Source organism: Pseudophryne corroboree, chromosome 9 (assembly GCF_028390025.1).
Source record: "Pseudophryne corroboree isolate aPseCor3 chromosome 9, aPseCor3.hap2, whole genome shotgun sequence".
NCBI lineage: Eukaryota > Metazoa > Chordata > Amphibia > Anura > Myobatrachidae > Pseudophryne > Pseudophryne corroboree.
Genome location: NC_086452.1, coordinates 21,132,443 through 21,151,598, shown reverse-complemented (window position 1 = coordinate 21,151,598; position 19,156 = coordinate 21,132,443). Strand labels below are relative to the sequence as shown.

The following is a 19,156-nucleotide window of genomic DNA, read 5'->3' as shown; positions in this document are numbered from 1 at the left end:
GAAGGGGAAAGGTAGATAAAAACCTCTTAGGAATTTAACATTTTTTATCAGGGTTTAACCATGCCTCCCTGGCCAGGGAGTTTAACTCTTTAGACACCGGAAAGGCAGCTGAACTCTTGGGTCTAACATTAAAGTATAACTCCTCATCTGGTTCCACCTCCTGATCCGGTATGTGGAGGACCTCTCTTACAGCAAAAATTAGAGCCTCCACCCCAGTGCACAGAGCGCTGTCATTGTCCTTATTATCGTCATCCACATCTGGCTGATCAGAATCAGACTGGAGCACCTGTGACAGTGAGCGTTTATGTGAAGCTACTAGAGGGGGCTGAGAAGCCTTCTTGGTATCTGCTGCTTTAGCCACACAATCAATAGAGTGTTTTAACACCTGTCTCTCTCTTTTAGCTGCAGCTAATTCTGAATCATGCTTTTAAAGCTATCCAAGCAGTCAGGTGCTTGTGAGCTGTGTCCCTGTGGAGATCAGGAACATTGCTCACACTTAAGTGACCCCGCAGAAGATGGGGTAGAGTTACAAGCAGCACACACAACCATGTCCACAGACATCCTTCACAACGGTAATACAGCGCAGCCCACTAACCCAACACCTCCACACAGACCCTAGAGAGCCCCTGGAGTGACACTGAGGAACAGAGACCAGCACACAGCAGCACAATGTGTTAAAGTATGTGTATGACCTGATAACAGTGCAGCGGAGCTACCACTGCACTGTCCTATGAACCCCAGGTACCAGTTGTACAGCCTGTGACAGCGTGGGTCCTGGAGGAGCAGTGTGCATGCAGCCTGTCAGATACGCAGCAGCAGGAAATGGCGCCTTCCCATCGCTGGTCCCGCTCCGGGAAGCCCCGCCCCTTGTAACAGCGCATGGTCCCTACAGATTATACTGGCCACGTTTAACAAGAAACACAAGTAGATGTATTGCTAACAATACACACAAAGCCTTGAGCCAGTTCGTCCACGGCGGGCACCGCAGCTGCGGGCCCGTGACCTGCCGCCAAACTGCACCGGTTACCCGCTAACTGGGACCCCGGTGTAACACTCACCGCACCTGGGTCTTCGGCATCTGTTAGAGGGTGGCGCCTAGCTGCTGGAGTGGGCACACCTCAGGAGCTCAGTGTCCCGTCAGCTGGGATTACGAACCATTAACCCTCAGGAGGTTGGTTCGGCTTCCCCCCTCTAAGTCCCACGAAGCAGGTAGTTTGTCTGCTAAGCAGAGCTACCTGAAAATAATAAACTAAATTAAATTTAAAGAAAAAGCTCTGGTGCTCCAGAGAGGTGCACCCGGCTCCTTGGGTACTTTTCGAAACGGATTCTGGTAGGAGGGGCATAGAGAAGAGGAGCCAGCGCACACATACACACACTAAAAATTTTCAAGTGCCAGGCTCCAGTCGACCCGATCTATACCCCCATGGTACTAAAGTACAAGACCCCAATATCCACTAGGACATAAGAGAAACAACATTTATTGGAGGGTGTTGGGATTAAACTTGCTAGACGGCCAACGCTGTGCCCTGGGTGAGCCGTGCATGTATCTTCTATTATAAGTCAGTCTACAAGAAATAACAAATGCACACAGATGGCTAACCCTGCCAACAGCGTTAATGAAAGAGCCTACTTATGCATAACAAATTATATTATCAGAACGGTCATAACAGAATGTACAGAATGTACAGATGTAACTGCAGCAAATAAAAACACTTCAGCTTCCAGCGGAGATTAACATCAAGTCAACAAATTAGAATTACAACAGTGACAAATATTAGCTGTTCCGCGTCCTGTAGGGTGATCAGGAGATTACAGCGAGCAGAGTGTGCACATACGTTATCACGCTGAACGGGGCAGATTTGCAGTCACACAAAACATTATTACTACAACCTATTATCAAAAGGGTTATCATCAGCCCTAAAGGAGGAACGCGAGTACTGGAGCCTTTATCATCTATAATGATTAAAGGTAAAATATATAACCGGAACATTTACAGCAGACTGTAGCCAGGAGAGCGCCGGATAATGGGCACGCGTGGAGGCGGGGTCTACTTACACTAAGCTAATCTACGAAGGTATATTATACACTGTTATCACTTATGTTCTTGATACAAGTCTACCAGAACTGAAACGTCGTACTAGGACACCATAGTGTGATGTGACTCTCTCTTTTGCCGCCTGCATACGTTATCTGTGGGACGCGCGAGTGGTATATTATTTGGGGCTGCGGAGATCACTTTCATCTCTGTCCGAGGAAACCGTAGAATCATTCCGCAAATGTTTTAGGGAAAGGATATTGCCATTTTTCTCCGGGATCACGCAATTTGGGATTCATCACCAATATGTTACTTGATGCTTCAATATATGTACATGGGCAATGTTGTCATGGTCACCGCAGGAAGAAGGCAATGTTCATCGGACCTGATGCCCAGCAGCCACCAAGGTCAAGGGTCGTTTTGTGCTGCAGCGGTGCACTCCTACATCAATTCATGTGTGATGGGGAATGGTCTTTGAATTTCTGTCTTTGTGTCACATTGATTATTAGGTATGACATAAAGAATGCAGGAGAAAGATCTAATCAATAGGAGGAGCGATCCATATTGGCATCTGGAATATCTCTCTCTCGAGAGAGGGGGTCAGGGGCTGCGGCATGCTGGAGAGGCCGCTGTCTGTAACGGTTGTTTATGAACGGCATCTCTGTAAGAATTGGTCAATCAACAATCAAATTCATCTAAAAGGTACAACGAACGCTACAGACTTGCTTCACGGGGTCAGTACCTCATAGCCTCGGTAGTCAACTTCAACGTTATCTCCGTAGACATTGAGCTCCATGTTTTTGTGGCTGAACACCGTGGCCGGCTTGGGGTTCCTGGGGTTACACGCCATGTCATCGGCGAGCATGAGGATGATGTGGCTGCGGGAAGAAGAGGAAACGCATTACAGGAGAGGAACACCGCACAGCGAGACGTGGAAAAGGACTGCGCTAGAAGCAAACAATAACTATTAGCCATTCAATTACTTCCCAGTAACTATAGAAATAACGCACCTGACATGAAGCAGAAGCAGTGCTCAATAACACACGAACAACACACTGTGCAATAGGTGTAGTATGGTTTGCCGGCGGTCGGGGTCCCGGCGGCCAGCATACCGGCGCCGGAATCCCGACCGCCGGCATACCGACAGCTGGCCGAGCGCAAATGAGCCCCTTGCGGGCTCGCTGCGCTCGTCACGCTATCTATTCTCCCTCCAGGGGGGTCGTGGACCCCCAAGAGGGAGAAAAGATGTCGGTATGCCGGCGGTCGGGATTCCGACACTGGTATAGTGGTCGACAAGAGCCCGGCCGCCGGCAACCTGAAGACCACCCTGTGCAAAAAGTCATCACCCAGGAAACGAAGACGTGTCACCAAATGTTTCCATTACATAATCCTACTATACTGATATGTAGGAAAGCCAATATCTAATATATAAATATATAAAATAAGAATTTACTCACCGGTAATTCTATTTCTCGTAGTCCGTAGTGGATGCTGGGAACTCCGTAAGGACCATGGGGAACAGACGGGCTCAGCAGGAGACTGGGCACTCTAAGAAAGATTTAGGACTGCCTGGTGTGCACTGGCTCCTCCCTCTATGACCCTCCTCCAAGCCTCAGTTAGGACACTGTGCCCGGAAGAGCTGACACAATAAGGAAGGATTTTGAATCCTGGGTAAGACTCATACCAGCCACACCAATCACACCGTATAACTCGTGATAGGAACCCCGGTTAACAGTATGATAACAATGGAGCCTCTGAACAGATGGCTCGCCATAACAACCCGATTATTGTAACAATAACTATATACAAGTATTGCAGTTCCCAGCATCCACTACGGACTACGAGAAATAGAATTACCGGTGAGTAAATTCTTATTTTCTCTAACGTCCTAGTGGATGCTGGGAACTCCGTAAGGACCATGGGGATTATACCAAAGCTCCCAAACGGGCGGGAGAGTGCGGATGACTCTGCAGCACCGAATGAGAGAACTCCAGGTCCTCCTCAGCCAGGGTATCAAATTTATAGAATTTTGCAAACGTGTTTGCCCCTGACCAAGTAGCAGCTCGGCAAAGTTGTAAAGCCGAGACCCCTCGGGCAGCCGCCCAAGATGAGCCCACCTTCCTTGTGGAATGGGCTTTCACATTTTTAGGCTGCGGTAGTCCCACCGCAGAATGCGCCAGCTGAATAGTGCTACAAATCCAGCGCGCGATAGACTGCTTAGAAGCAGGTGCACCCAGCTTGTTGGGTGCATATAGAACAAACAGCGAGTCAGTTTTCCTGACTCCAGCCGTCCTGGAAACATTAATTTTCAGGGCCCTGACTACGTCCAGAAACTTGGAATCCTCCAAGTCCCTAGTAGCCGCAGGCACCACAATAGGTTGGTTCAAGTGAAAAGCTGACACCACCTTCGGGAGAAACTGAGGACGAGTCCTCAACTCTGCCCTATCCATATGGAAAATCAGATAGGGGCTTTTACAGGACAAAGCCGCCAATTCTGACACCCGTCTGGCTGAAGCCAGAGCCAACAACATAACCACTTTCCACGTGAGATATTTTAAATCTACAGTCTTAAGTGGCTCAAACCAATGTGATTTTAGAAATTCCAAGACCACATTGAGATCCCAAGGTGCCACTGGGGGCACAAAAGGAGGCTGAATATGCAGGACTCCCTTGACAAAAGTCTGAACTTCAGGCAGTGAAGCCAGTTCTTTCTGGAAGAAAATCGACAGGGCCGAGATCTGGACCTTAATGGACCCCAATTTGAGGCCCAAAGTCACACCTGCTTGCAGGAAGTGTAAGAAACGACCCAGTTGAAATTCCTCCGTTGAGGCCTTCTTGGCCTCACACCAAGCAACATATTTCCGCCAAATGCGGTGATAATGCTTTGCGGTGACATCCTTCCTGGCTTTGATCAGGGTAGGGATGACTTCCTCCGGAATACCTTTTTCCTTCAGGATCCGGCGTTCAACCGCCATGCCGTCAAACGCAGCCGCGGTAAGTCTTGGAACAGACAGGGTCCCTGCTGCAGCAGGTCTTGTCTGAGCGGCAGAGGCCAAGGGTCCTCTGCAAGCATCTCTCGAAGTTCCGGGTACCAAGTCCTTCTTGGCCAATCCGGAGCCACGAGAATAGTTCTCACTCCTCGCCTTCTTATTATTCTCAGTACCTTGGGTATGAGGGGCAGAGGAGGAAACACATAAACCGACTGGTACACCCACGGTGTCACTAGAGCGTCCACAGCGATCGCCTGAGGGTCCCTTGACCTGGCGCAATACCTTTTTAGCTTTTTGTTTAGGCGGGACGCCATCATGTCCACCTGTGGTTTTTCCCAACGGTTGACCAGCATTCGGAAGACTTCTGGATGAAGCCCCCATTCTCCTGGGTGGAGGTCGTGCCTGCTGAGGAAGTCTGCTTCCCAGTTCTCCACTCCCGGAATGAATACTGCTGTCAGTGCTAACACATGATTCTCTGCCCATCGGAGAATCCTTGTGGCTTCTGCCATTGCCCTCCTGCTTCTTGTGCCGCCCTGTCTGTTTACATGGGCGACCGCCGTGATGTTGTCTGACTGGATCAGCACTGGCCGGTTCTGAAGCAGGGGTCTTGTGACTTAGGGCATTGTAAATGGCCCTTAGCTCCAGAATATTTATGTGAAGTGAAATCTCCTGATTTGACCATAGTCCTTGGAAATTTCTTCCCTGTGTGACTGCCCCCCAGCCCCGAAGGCTGGCGTCCGTGGTCACCAGGACCCAGTCCTGTATTCCGAATCTGCGGCCCTCTAGTAGATGAGCCGTCTGCAGCCACCACAGCAGCGACACCCTGGTTCTTGCCGATAGGGTTATCCGCTGTTTTATCTGGAGATGGGACCCGGACCATTTGTCCAACAGGTCCCACTGGAAAGTCCTTGCGTGGAACCTTCCGAATGGAATTGCCTCGTACGAAGCTACCATCTTTCCCAGGACTCGTGTGCATTGATGTACCGACACCTGTCCCGGTTTTAGGATGTCTCTGACTAGAGATGACAACTCCTCGACTTTTTCCACTGGAAGAAACACTCTTTTTTGGTCTGTGTCCAGAATCATTCCCAGGAACAGAAGACGTGTCGTCGGGACCAGCTGTGACTTTGGAATATTGAGAATCCAGCCGTGCTGTTGTAGCACTTCCCGAGCAAGTGCTACCCCTACTATCAACTGTTCCTTGGACCTCGCCTTTATCAGGAGATCGTCCAAGTACGGGATAATTGAAACTCCTTTCTTGCGAAGGAGTATCATCATTTCGGCCATTACCTTGGTAAAGACCCTCGGTGCCGTGGATAACCCAAACGGCAGCGTCTGGAACTGATAGTGACAGTCCTGTACCACAAATCTGAGGTACTCCTGGTGAGGAGGGTAAATGGGGACATGTAGGTACGCATCCTTGATGTCCAGGGAGACCATGTAGTCCCCCTCCTCCAGGCTCGCAATAACCGCCCTGAGCGATTCCATCTTGAACTTGAACCTTTTGATATAAGTGTTCAAGGATTTTAAATTTAAGATGGGTCTCACCGAACCGTCCGGTTTCGGTACCACAAACATTGTGGAATAGTAACCCTTTCCTTGCTGAAGGAGGGGTACCTTGACAATCACTTGCTGTGAATACAGTTTTTGAATAGCCACCAACACTGCCTCCCTGGCAGAGGGAGTTGCCGGTAAGGCAGATTTTAGGAAACGGCGGGGGGGAGACGTCTCGAATTCCAGTCTGTACCCCTGAAGTACTACTTGAAGGACCCAGGGATCCACCTGTGAGAGAGCCCACTGTGTGCTGAAATTTTTGAGACGGGCCCCCACCGTACCCGGGTCCGCCTGAGCAGCCCCAGCGTCATGCTGTGGACTTACCGGACGCAGGGGAGGACTTCTGCTCTTGGGAACTAGCTGTGTGTTGCAGCTTTTTTCCTCTACCTTTGCCTCTCGGCAGAAAGGATGAGCCTCTAGCCCTCTTGCTTTTCTGGGGCCGAAAGGACTGTACCTGATAATACGGTGCTTTCTTTTGCTGCGGGGCAGCCTGTGGCAAAAAGGTCGATTTCCCAGCAGTAGCTGTGGACACGAGGTCCGAAAGACCATCCCCAAACAGTTCCACCCCCTTATAGGGCAAAACCTCCATGTGCCGCTTTGAGTCGGCATCGCCAGCCCATTGCTGAGTCCATAACCCCCTTCTGGCGGCAATGGACATAGCGCTTATTCTTGATGCCACCCGGCAAATATCCCTCTGTGCATCACGCATGTATAAGACTGCATCTTTTATATGCTCAATCGTCAGCAAAATATTGTCCCTATCCATGGTATCGATATTATCTGACAGGGAATCTGACCACGCAGCAGCAGCACTGCACATCCATGCTGATGCAATCGCTGGTCGTAATATAATGCCCGTGTGTGTGTAAATAGAAAGCAGGAGGCTACCCTAAAAGCTATCAGCAGGTTCCTTCAGGGTGGCCGTATCCGGAGACGGTAGTGCCACCTTCTTTGATAAGCGTGTCAATGCTTTATCTACCCTAGGGGGTGTTTCCCAATGTGACCTATCCTCTAACGGGAAAGGGTACGCTGCCATTAATCGTTTTGAAATTATCAATTTCTTATCAGGGGAAGTTCACGCTTCCTCACACACCTCATTTAATTCCTCAGATGCAGGAAAAACTACTGGTAGTTTTTTCTCACCAAACATAATACCCTTTTTTGTGGTACCTGGGGTATTATCAGAAATGCGTAAAACATTTTTCATTGCCTCAATCATGTAACGGGTGGACCTATTGGAGGGTACACTTGTCTCATCATCGTCGACACTGGAGTCGGTATCCGTGTCGACGTCTGTATCTGTCACCTGAGTTAGCGGGCGTTTTAAAGCCCCTGATGACATTTGAGACGCTGGAACAGGCACAAGCTGTGTAGCCGGCTGTCCTATGTCGTCAAACCTTTTGTGTAAGGAGTTGACACTTTCACGCAATTCCTTCCATAAGTCCAGCCACACAGGTGTCGACCCCGCAGGGGGTGACATCACATTCACAGGCATTTGCTCCGCCTCCACATCATTTTCCTCCTCATACATGTCGACACAGCAGTACCGACACACAGCAGACACACAGGGAATGCTCTTACAGAGGACAGGACCCCACAAAGCCCTTTGGGGAGACAGAGGGAGAGTATGCCAGCACACACCAGAGCGCTATATATCACAGGGATATCACCTATAGAAGTGTGTTTTCCCTTTATAGCTGCATAAATATAGTTATACTGCGCCTAATATGTGCCCCCCCTCTCTTTTTTACCCTTTTCTGTAGTGCAGGACTGCAGGGGAGAGCCAGGGAGCTTCCTTCCAGCGAAGCTGTGAGGGAATAATGGCGCCAGTGTGCTGAGGGAGTTGGCTCCGCCCCTTTTTCGGCGGGCTTTCTCACGTTAATGTAAAAGTTCTGGCAGGGGTTAAAAAGCACCTATATAGCCCCTGGGGCTATATATGGTGCCAGTTTGCCAGCCAAGGTGTTAGTATTGCTGCTCAGGGCGCCCCCCCCCCAGCGCCCTGCACCCATCAGTGACCGCAGTGTGTGGTGTGCATGAGGAGCAATGGCGCACAGCTGCAGTGCTGTGCGCTACCTTGGAGAAGACAGAAGTCTTAAGCCGCCGATTTTCTGGACCACCTTCTTGCTTCTGGCTCTGTAAGGGGGACGGCGGCGCGGCTCCGGGAACGGACGACGAGGTCGGGTCCTGTGTTCGATCCCTCTGGAGCTAATGGTGTCCAGTAGCCTAAGAAGCCCAAGCTACCACCACTTAGGTAGGTTCGCTTCTTCTCCCCTTAGTCCCTCGTTGCAGTGAGCCTGTTGCCAGCAGGTCTCACTGAAAATAAAAAACCTAAACTATACTTTCTTCTAGGAGCTCAGGAGAGCCCCTAGTGTGCATCCAGCTCAGCCGGGCACAGAAATCTAACTGAGGCTTGGAGGAGGGCCATAGGGGGAGGAGCCAGTGCACACCAGGTAGTCCTAAATCTATCTTAGAGTGCCCAGTCTCCTGCGGAGCCCGTCTATTCCCCATGGTCCTTACGGAGTTCCCAGCATCCACTAGGACGTTAGAGAAAAGGAAAAAAAAAAAAAAAAATATATATATATATATATACACACATACATACACACTCACACACACATACATACATACATACATACATACACACTGTATATATCATATCTATATATATCTATGGCAAATACTACGGACACTTCACAAAATCTCCTAAACCATAAGAGCTAGGAAACTTGACATCTGGACAGTAGCTTGCTTTTGTGACATGAGCATCCACTAAGAAGGGATTTTTCTAAATTCCACCCACAAAGGGGTTAAAAAGGGATGAGATTGTTATTGGGAATTCCCCCCTCACAGAGGAGAGTTAAGACAGCCCACCCAGCCGGGGCTATAAAGAATGCATGGTGCCAGCAATACCAAGTCGCAGAGGGGGGAGGACACAATGCTCTGTTCCTGGACTTCCTTGCCAATGGCAGTTGCACAGCAGTCCATTATTCATATAGGGGAGCCACATCAACTGCCACCCCTAAACACTGTCAAACATTGCTCGGTGTGGCTCCCCTACTTGAATAATCGACTGCTCTAAAACTGCCACTGGCAAGGAAGTCCAGCCTTATGGTTCAGGAGATTCTGTGATGAGTCAGTGGTATTTGAGATTATATATATATATATATATATATATATATATATATATATATATATATATATATATATATATATATTGTCCAGTACTGTATGGCACTCCCAGTGAACGTGTGCAGTTTGCTCCGGTGCCCTGCGACAGCCACAGCTGCAGGATATAGGTAGGAAAAAATGCTGGCACTCACAGAGACTTGCAAAGATGACACAAATGCTGTAGTTTAAGGTCTAAACTACAGCATTTGTGTCATCTTTGCAAGTCTCTGTGAGTGCCAGCATTTTTTCCTACCTATATATATATATATATATATATATACACACACACACACACACAGGTTGAGTATCCCATATCCAAATATTCAGAAATACGGAATATTCCGAAATACAGACTTTTTTGAGTGAGATAGTGAAACCTTTGTATTTTGATGGTTCAATGTACACAAACTTTGTTTAATACACAAAGTTAGTAAAAATATTTTATTAAATGACCTTCAGGATGTGTGTATAAGGTGTATATGAAACATAAATGAATTGTGTGAATGTAGACACACTTTGTTTAATGCACAAAGTTATAAAGAATATTGGCTAAAATTACCTTCAGGCTGTGTGTATAAGGTGTATATGTAACAAATACATTCTGTGCTTAGATTTAGATCCCATCGCCATGATATCTCATTATGGTATGCAATTATTCCAAAATACGGAAAAATCCCATATCCAAAATACTTCTGGTCCCAAGCATTTTGGATAAGGGATACTCAACCTGTATATATATATATATATATATATAATATAAGAATTTACTCACCGGTAATTCTATTTCTCGTAGTCCGTAGTGGATGCTGGGGACTCCGTAAGGACCATGGGGAATAGACGGGCTCCGCAGGAGACTGGGCACACTATAAGAAAGATTTGGTACTACCTGGTGTGCACTGGCTCCTCCCTCTATGCCCCTCCTCCAGACCTCAGTTAGGATACTGTGCCCGGAAGAGCTGACACAATAAGGAAGGATTTTGAATCCCGGGTAAGACTCATACCAGCCACACCAATCACACCGTATAACTCGTGATATTAGACCCAGTTAACAGTATGAAATATAACTGAGCCTCTCAACAGATGGCTCAACAATAACCCTTTAGTTAGGCAATAACTATATACAAGTATTGCAGACAATCCGCACTTGGGATGGGCGCCCAGCATCCACTACGGACTACGAGAAATAGAATTACCGGTGAGTAAATTCTTACTTTCTCTGACGTCCTAGTGGATGCTGGGGACTCCGTAAGGACCATGGGGATTATACCAAAGCTCCCAAACGGGCGGGAGAGTGCGGATGACTCTGCAGCACCGAATGAGAGAACTCAAGGTCCTCCTCAGCCAGGGTATCAAATTTGTAGAATTTAGCAAACGTGTTTGCCCCTGACCAAGTTGCAGCTCGGCAAAGTTGTAAAGCCGAGACCCCTCGGGCAGCCGCCCAAGATGAGCCCACCTTCCTCGTGGAATGGGCTTTCACTGATTTAGGATGCGGCAATCCAGCCGCAGAATGCGCCAGCTGAATTGTGCTACAAATCCAGCGAGCAATAGTCTGCTTAGAAGCAGGAGCACCCATTTTGTTGGGTGCATACAGGATAAAAAGCGAGTCAGTTTTCCTGACTCCAGCCGTCCTGGAAACATAAATTTTCAAGGCCCTGACTACGTCCAGTAACTTGGAATCCTCCAAGTCCCTAGTAGCCGCAGGCACCACAATAGGTTGGTTCAAGTGAAAAGCTGATACCACCTTAGGGAGAAACTGGGGACGAGTCCTCAATTCTGCCCTATCCATATGGAAAATCAGATAAGGGCTTTTACATGACAAAGCCGCCAATTCTGACACACGCCTGGCCGAAGCCAAGGCCAATAACATGACCACTTTCCACGTGAGATATTTCAGATCCACGGTTTTAAGTGGTTCAAACCAATGTGATTTTAGGAAACTCAACACCACATTGAGATCCCAAGGTACCACAGGAGGCACAAAAGGGGGCTGAATATGAAGCACTCCCTTTACAAAAGTCTGAACTTCAGGCAGTGAAGCCAGTTCTTTCTGGAAGAAAATCGACAAGCCGAAATCTGGACCTTAATGGAACCCAATTTTAGGCCCATAGTCACTCCTGACTGTAGGAAGTGCAGAAAACGACCCAGCTGAAATTCCTCTGTAGGGGCCTTCCTGGCCTCACACCACGCAACATATTTTCGCCAAATGCGGTGATAATGGTTTGCGGTTACTTCTTTCCTGGCTTTTATCAGCGTAGGAATGACTTCCTCCGGAATGCCCTTTTCCTTTAGGATCCGGAATTCAACCGCCATGCCGTCAAACGCAGCCGCGGTAAGTCTTGGAACAGACAGGGCCCCTGCTGTAGCAGATCCTGTCTGAGCGGTAGAGGCCATGGGTCCTCTGATAACATTTCTTGAAGTTCCGGGTACCAAGCTCTTCTTGGCCAATCCGGAACCACGAGTATCGTTCTTACTCCTCGCCTTCTTATTATTCTCAGTACCTTTGGTATGAGAGGCAGAGGAGGGAACACATAAACCGACTGGTACACCCACGGTGTCACTAGAGCGTCCACAGCTATCGCCTGAGGGTCCCTTGACCTGGCGCAATATCTCTTTAGCTTTTTGTTGAGGCGGGACGCCATCATGTCCACCTGTGGCCTTTCCCAACGGTTTACCAACAGTAGGAAGACTTCTGGATGGAGTCCCCACTCTCCCGGGTGTAGGTCGTGTCTGCTGAGGAAGTCTGCTTCCCAGTTGTCCACTCCCGGAATGAACACTGCTGACAGTGCTAGTACGTGATTTTCCGCCCATCGGAGAATCCTTGTGGCTTCTGCCATCGCCACCCTGCTTCTTGTGCCGCCCTGTCGGTTTACATGGGCGACTGCCGTGATGTTGTCTGATTGGATCAGAACCGGCTGGTTTTGAAGCAGGGGCCTTGCCTGACTTAGGGCATTGTAAATGGCCCTCAGTTCCAGAATGTTTATGTGTAGGGACGACTCCTGACTTGACCAAAGTCCCTGGAAATTTCTTCCCTGTGTGACTGCGCCCTAGCCCCGAAGGCTGGCATCTGTGGTCACCAGGACCCAGTCCTGTATGCCGAATCTGCGGCCCTCTAGAAGATGAGCACTCTGCAGCCACCACAGCAGAGACACCCTGGTCCTTGGAGACAGGGTTATCAGTTGATGCATCTGAACATGCGATCCCGACCACTTGTCCAAGAGGTCCCACTGGAAGGTCCTTGCATGGAACCTGCCGAATGGAATTGCTTCGTACGAAGCCACCATTTTTCCCAGGACTCGTGTGCAGTGATGCACAGATACCCGTTTTGGTTTTAGGAGGTCTCTGACTAGAGATGACAGCTCCTTGGCTCTCTCATGCGGGAGAAACACTTTTTTCTGTTCTGTGTCCAGAATCATCCCCAGGAACAGTAAGCGTGTGGAAGGAACCAGTTGTGACTTTGGAATGTTTAGAATCCAGCCATGCTGTTGTAGCACTTCCCGAGATAGTGCTACTCCGACCAGTAACTGCTCCCTGGACCTCGCCTTTAATTAGGAGATCGTCCAAGTACGGTATAATTAAAACTCCCTTTTTTCGAAGGAGTATCATCATTTCTGCCATTACCTTGGTAAACACCCTCGGTGCCGTGGACAGTCCAAACGGTAGTGTCTGGAATTGGCAATGGCAATCCTGTACCACAAATCTGAGGTACTCCTGGTGAGGATGGTAAATTGGGACATGCAGGTAAGCATCCTTGATGTCCAGGGATACCATGTAATCCCCCTCGTCCAGGCTTGCAATAACCGCCCTGAGCGATTCCATCTTGAACTTGAATCTTTTTATGTATGTGTTCAAGGATTTCAAATTTAAAATGGGTCTCACCGAACCGTCCGGTTTCGGTACCACAAACAGTGAGGAATAGTAACCCCGTCCTTGTTGAAGTAGGGGTACTTTGACTATCACCTGCTGGGAATACAGCTTGTGAATTGCCTCTAGTACAGCCTCCCTGCCCGAGGGAGTTGTCGGTAAGGCCGATTTGAGGAAACGGCGGGGGGGAGGCGCCTCGAATTCCAGCTTGTACCCCTGAGATACTACTTGAAGGATCCAGGGATCCACCCGTGAGCGAACCCACTGATCGCTGAAATTTTTGAGGCGGCCCCCCACGTACCTGGCTCCGCCTGTGGAGCCCCACCGTCATGCGGCGGATTTGAAAGAAGCGGGGGAGGACTTTTGTTCCTGGGAACCTGCTGCGTGGTGCAGCTTTTTTCCCCTTCCTCTGCCTCTAGACAGAAAGGACCCGCCTTTTCCCCGCCTGTTTTTCTGGGGTCGAAAGGACTGTACCTGATAATACGGCGCTTTCTTAGGCTGTGAGGGGACATGGGGCAAAAATGCTGACTTCCCAGCTGTTGCTGTGGAAACAAGGTCTGAGAGACCATCCCCGAATAACTCCTCACCCTTATAAGGCAAAACTTCCATGTGCCTTTTAGAATCTGCATCCCCTGTCCACTGCCGAGTCCATAAGCCTCTCCTAGCAGAAATGGACAATGCACTTATTCTAGATGCCAGCCGGCAGATCTCCCTCTGTGCATCTCTCATGTACAAGACTGAGTCTTTTATATGCTCTATGGTTAGCAATATAGTGTCCCTGTCCAGGGTGTCAATATTTTCTGACAGGGAATCTGACCAAGCAGCAGCAGCACTGCACATCCACGCTGAAGCAATAGCTGGTCTCAGTATAACACCAGTGTGTGTATATATAGACTTTAGGATAGCCTCCTGCTTTCTATCAGCAGGTTCCTTTAGGGCGGCCGTATCCGGAGACGGTAGTGCCACCTTTTTAGACAAACGTGTGAGCGCTTTATCCACCCTAGGGGGAGTTTCCCAACGTGACCTATCCTCTGGCGAGAAAGGGAACGCCATTAGTCATTTTTTTTAAATCACCAATTTTTTATCAGGGAAAGCCCACGCTTCTTCACACACTTCATTTAATTCTTCAGATGGGGGAAAAACTATTGGTAGTTTTTTCTCCCCAAACATAATACCCTTTTTTGAGGTACCTGGGTTTATATCAGAAATGTGTAAAACCTCTTTCATTGCCTCAATCATGCAACGAATGGCCCTAGTGGACATTAAATTTGACTCATCGTCGTCGACACTGGTATCAGTATCCGTGTCGACATCTGTGTCTGCCATCTGAGGTAGTGGGCGTTTTAGAGCCCCTGATGGCCTTTGAATTGCCTGGGCAGGCACGAGCTGAGAAGCCGGCTGTCCCGCATTTGGCATGTCGTCAAATTTTTTATGTAAGGAGTCGACACTTGCACGTAATTCCTTCCATAAGTCCATCCACTCAGGTGTCTGCCCCGCAGGGGGTGACATCACATTTATAGGCATCTGCTCCGCCTCCACATAAGTCTCCTCATCAAACATGTCGACACAGCCGTACCGACACACCGCACACACACACAGGGAATGCTCTTAAAGGAGACAGGACCCCACAAAAGCCCTTTGGGGAGACAGAGAGAGAGTATGCCAGCACACACCAGAGCGCTATATAATGCAGGGACTAACTGAATTATGTCCCCTATAGCTGCTATAATATTTACTGCGCCTCAAATTTGTGCCCCCCCCCCCCCCCCCTCTCTTTTTTTACCCTTTTCTGTAGTGTAGACTGCAGGGGAGAGTCAGGGAGCTTCCTTCCAGCGGAACTGTGAGGGAGAAATGGCGCCAGTGTGCTGAGGGAGATGGCTCCGCCCCTTTTTCGGCTGACTTTTCTCCCGCTTTTTTCTGTATTCTGGCAGGGGTAATTACCACATATATAGCCTCTGGGGCTATATATTGTGGTTATTTTGCCAGCCAAGGTGATTTTATTGCTGCTCAGGGCGCCCCCCCCCAGCGCCCTGCACCCTCAGTGACCGGAGTGTGAAGTGTGTATGAGGAGCAATGGCGCACAGCTGCAGTGCTGTGCGCTACCTTGGTGAAGACTGAAGTCTTCTGCCGCCGATTTTCCGGACCATCTTCTTGCTTCTGGCTCTGTAAGGGGGACGGCGGCGCGGCTCCGGGAACGAACACCAAGGACGGGTCCTGCGGTCGATCCCTCTGGAGCTAATGGTGTCCAGTAGCCTAAGAAGCCCAAGCTAGCTGCAAGCAGGTAGGTTCGCTTCTTCTCCCCTTAGTCCCTCGTTGCAGTGAGCCTGTTGCCAGCAGGTCTCACTGTAAAATAAAAAACCTAACATATACTTTCTTTCTAGGAGCTCAGGAGAGCCCCTAGTGTGCATCCAGCTCGGCCGGGCACAGAAATCTAACTGAGGTCTGGAGGAGGGGCATAGAGGGAGGAGCCAGTGCACACCAGGTAGTACCAAATCTTTCTTATAGTGTGCCCAGTCTCCTGCGGAGCCCGTCTATTCCCCATGGTCCTTACGGAGTCCCCAGCATCCACTAGGACGTCAGAGAAATATATATATATTTTTTTTTTATATATATATATATATATATATATTTCAGATATAAGTACTTAACCAACCTACTTCCAGTCAGGAGAGCATAGTATCCCAATCATAAGTGGTTAACCTGTCACTGAACTAAACACTGCCGAACCTCTCAGAGAGCAATAGGAGGAAAGGAGCGATAGATATTTTGACTCTTAAATGCATTAAAGGAAAACTTACAGCAACTGCTTCTCTGCTGTGTAAAGGGTACCAGCAGCTCTCCCAGTGACCTTAAGTGTTGTTTACCTTTTCACCTCAAAGAAGGAGCACTAAGGAGAGTGAGAAGCTAAGCAAGGAGACCTAGGTCCCTTTGGAATAGAGTCAACCTACCCCTGCAAACCTTACATATCTGACATACAGTGGGCGGAGCTTGGCCTGCCATCCCAGCATTTACAGCACTGAGCAGGGCAAAGTTACACGCACGGAAATACTTCAAATTCCGTAGCGAAGCACGGGCATTCAGCTAGTATATATACAGTGGGGATTGAAAGTTTGGGCACCCCAGGCAAAAAATTCATTTTAATGTGCAAAAAGAAGCCAAGGAAAGATGGAAAAATCTCCAAAAGGCATCAAATTACAAATTAGACATTCTTATAACATGTCAAAAAAAGTTTGATTTTATTTCCATCATTTACACTTTCAAAAGAACAGAAAACAAAAAATGGCGTCTGCAAAAGTTTGGGCACCCTGCAGAGTTAATACCTTGTACTGCCCCCTTTGGACAGCCGAGACCTGGCAGTGTCATGGATAGTTCTCAATCATCGTCTGGAAAGACCAGGTGATGTCAATCTCAAAGGTTTTAAAAGCCCAGACTCATCTGACCTTGCTCCAACAATCAGCACCATGGGTTCCTCTAAGCAGTTGTGTAGAACACTGAAACTGAGAATAGTTGACGCTCACAAAGCAGGAGAAGGCTATAAGAAGATAGCAAAGCGTTATCAGATGCCCATATCCTCTGTTCGGAATGTAATTAACAAATGGCAGTCATCAGGAACAGTGGAAGTTAAAGCAAGATCTGGAAGACCAAGAAAAATATCAGACAGAACAGCTCGCAGGATTGTGAGAAAAGCAAGTCAAAATCCACTTTTGATTGCACGATCCCTCCAGGAAGATCTGGCAGACACTGGAGTTGTGGTACACTATTCCACTATAAAGAGATACTTGTACAAATATGGTCTTCATGGAAGAGTCATCAGAAGAAAACCTCTTCTACGTCCTCACCACAAAAATCAGCGTTTGAAGTTTGTAAATGAACATATAGACAAGCCCAATGCATTTTGGAATAAATTTCTGTGGACCGATGAGGTTAAAATCGAACTTTTTGGCCGGAATGAGCAAAGGTACGTTTGGAGAAGGAAGGGCACAGAATTTAATGAAAAGAACCTCTGTCCAACTGTTAAGCATGGGGGTGGATCAATCATGCTTTGGGGTTGTATTGCAGCCAGTGGCACAGGGAACATTTCACGAGTAGAAGGAAAAATGGATTCAATAAGATTCCAGCAAATTTTGGACGCTAACTTGATGCCATCTGTGAAAAAGCTGAAGTTAAAGAGAGGCTGGCTTCTACAAATGGATAATGATCCTAAACACACCTCAAAATCCACGGTGGATTACATCAAGAGGCGTAAACTGAAAGTTTTGCCATGGCCTTCACAATCTCCTGACCTCAACATAATTGAAAATCTATGGATAGACCTTAAAAGAGTAGTGCGTCACAGACAGCCCAGGAATCTCAAAGAACTGGAAGACTTTTGTAAGGAAGAATGGGCGAAGATACCTCAAACAAGAATTGAAAGACTCTTGGCTGGCTACAAAAAGCGTTTACAAGCTGTGATACTTGCCAAAGGGGGCAGTACAAGGTATTAACTCTGCAGGGTGCCCAAACTTTTGCAGACGCCATTTTTTGTTTTCTGTTCTTTTGAAAGTGTAAATGATGGAAATAAAATCAAACTTTTTTTGACATGTTATAAGAATGTCTAATCTGTAATTTGATGCCTTTTGGAGATTTTTCCATCTTTCCTTGGCTTCTTTTTGCACATTAAAATTAATTTTTGCTTGGGGTGCCCAAACTTTCAATCCCCACTGTGTATATATATTTATTTTATTTACTGATAATTAGCATTTCCTGAAAGATTCTGCAAAATGAAAAAATGACTTATAGCACGTTGAATTAGGGCTGAGCTTACACATTGGCGAATGCAGCGCTTTAGAGACAGCTAAAGACAACAAATGTAGACGGAGAAGTCTTGGAGCATAGACACGCGGGGTAAGGCTACATTCACTGGGACAAATAATGATCTCACAGTCACCAGTGGGGTTTAGAGCCCAGCACAGAGAGAGGATGGACTAACGGACACCTGGAGTCTTTCTGGAGCACAGTTCTAATAATGATGGCTACATATCTATGGTAATTAAAGGGTAAAAATGTAACATAAAATAGATAAAAAGGTGTATTTCCCTATGGATAAGATCATCTGCCAATATGCGGCTGAAATGCAATATTTATCAGTTTCTAGTGAATACTAGGGGTGGTGTCATGCACAAGCTTTTACAGCTACAAACCCCCGAGCACCCATCGCACACACTAAGCGCAGACGCTGGAGCAGAGACTGGAAAGGGAGGATGGTCACATGACCACGTCTTGCTCCTCACTCTCGTTAGTAGAGGCGATGACCTCATCCAGTCTCTAGGTCGACCACTATTGGTCGACAGTAACTAGGTCGACATGTTGTAGGTCAAAAGGTCGACATGAGTTTTTCACAATTTTTTTCTTTTTTTTTTACATTTTTCATACTTCATACGATTCACGTAGACTACGATTGAGAATAGTAACCTGGGAGCGAGGCACATTGCCCGAAGTATGGCGAGCAAAGCGAGCGATGCGAGGGGACACGGTGCACTAATTGGGGTTCCCGGTCACTGCACGGAGA

General features: G+C 47.9%; 1 protein-coding gene across 2 annotated transcripts in view; it reads right to left on the bottom strand.

The window, feature by feature from the left end:
- Positions 1–19,156, bottom strand: part of PIGK (phosphatidylinositol glycan anchor biosynthesis class K) — a 270,897-nt gene that overhangs the window by 175,674 nt on the left and 76,067 nt on the right. For both annotated transcript variants that reach the window (XM_063939046.1, XM_063939045.1), the window contains exon 4: positions 2,778–2,913. In XM_063939046.1, the coding sequence (XP_063795116.1) occupies positions 2,778–2,913 (136 nt within the window). The remainder of the gene's footprint in view (positions 1–2,777; positions 2,914–19,156) is intronic.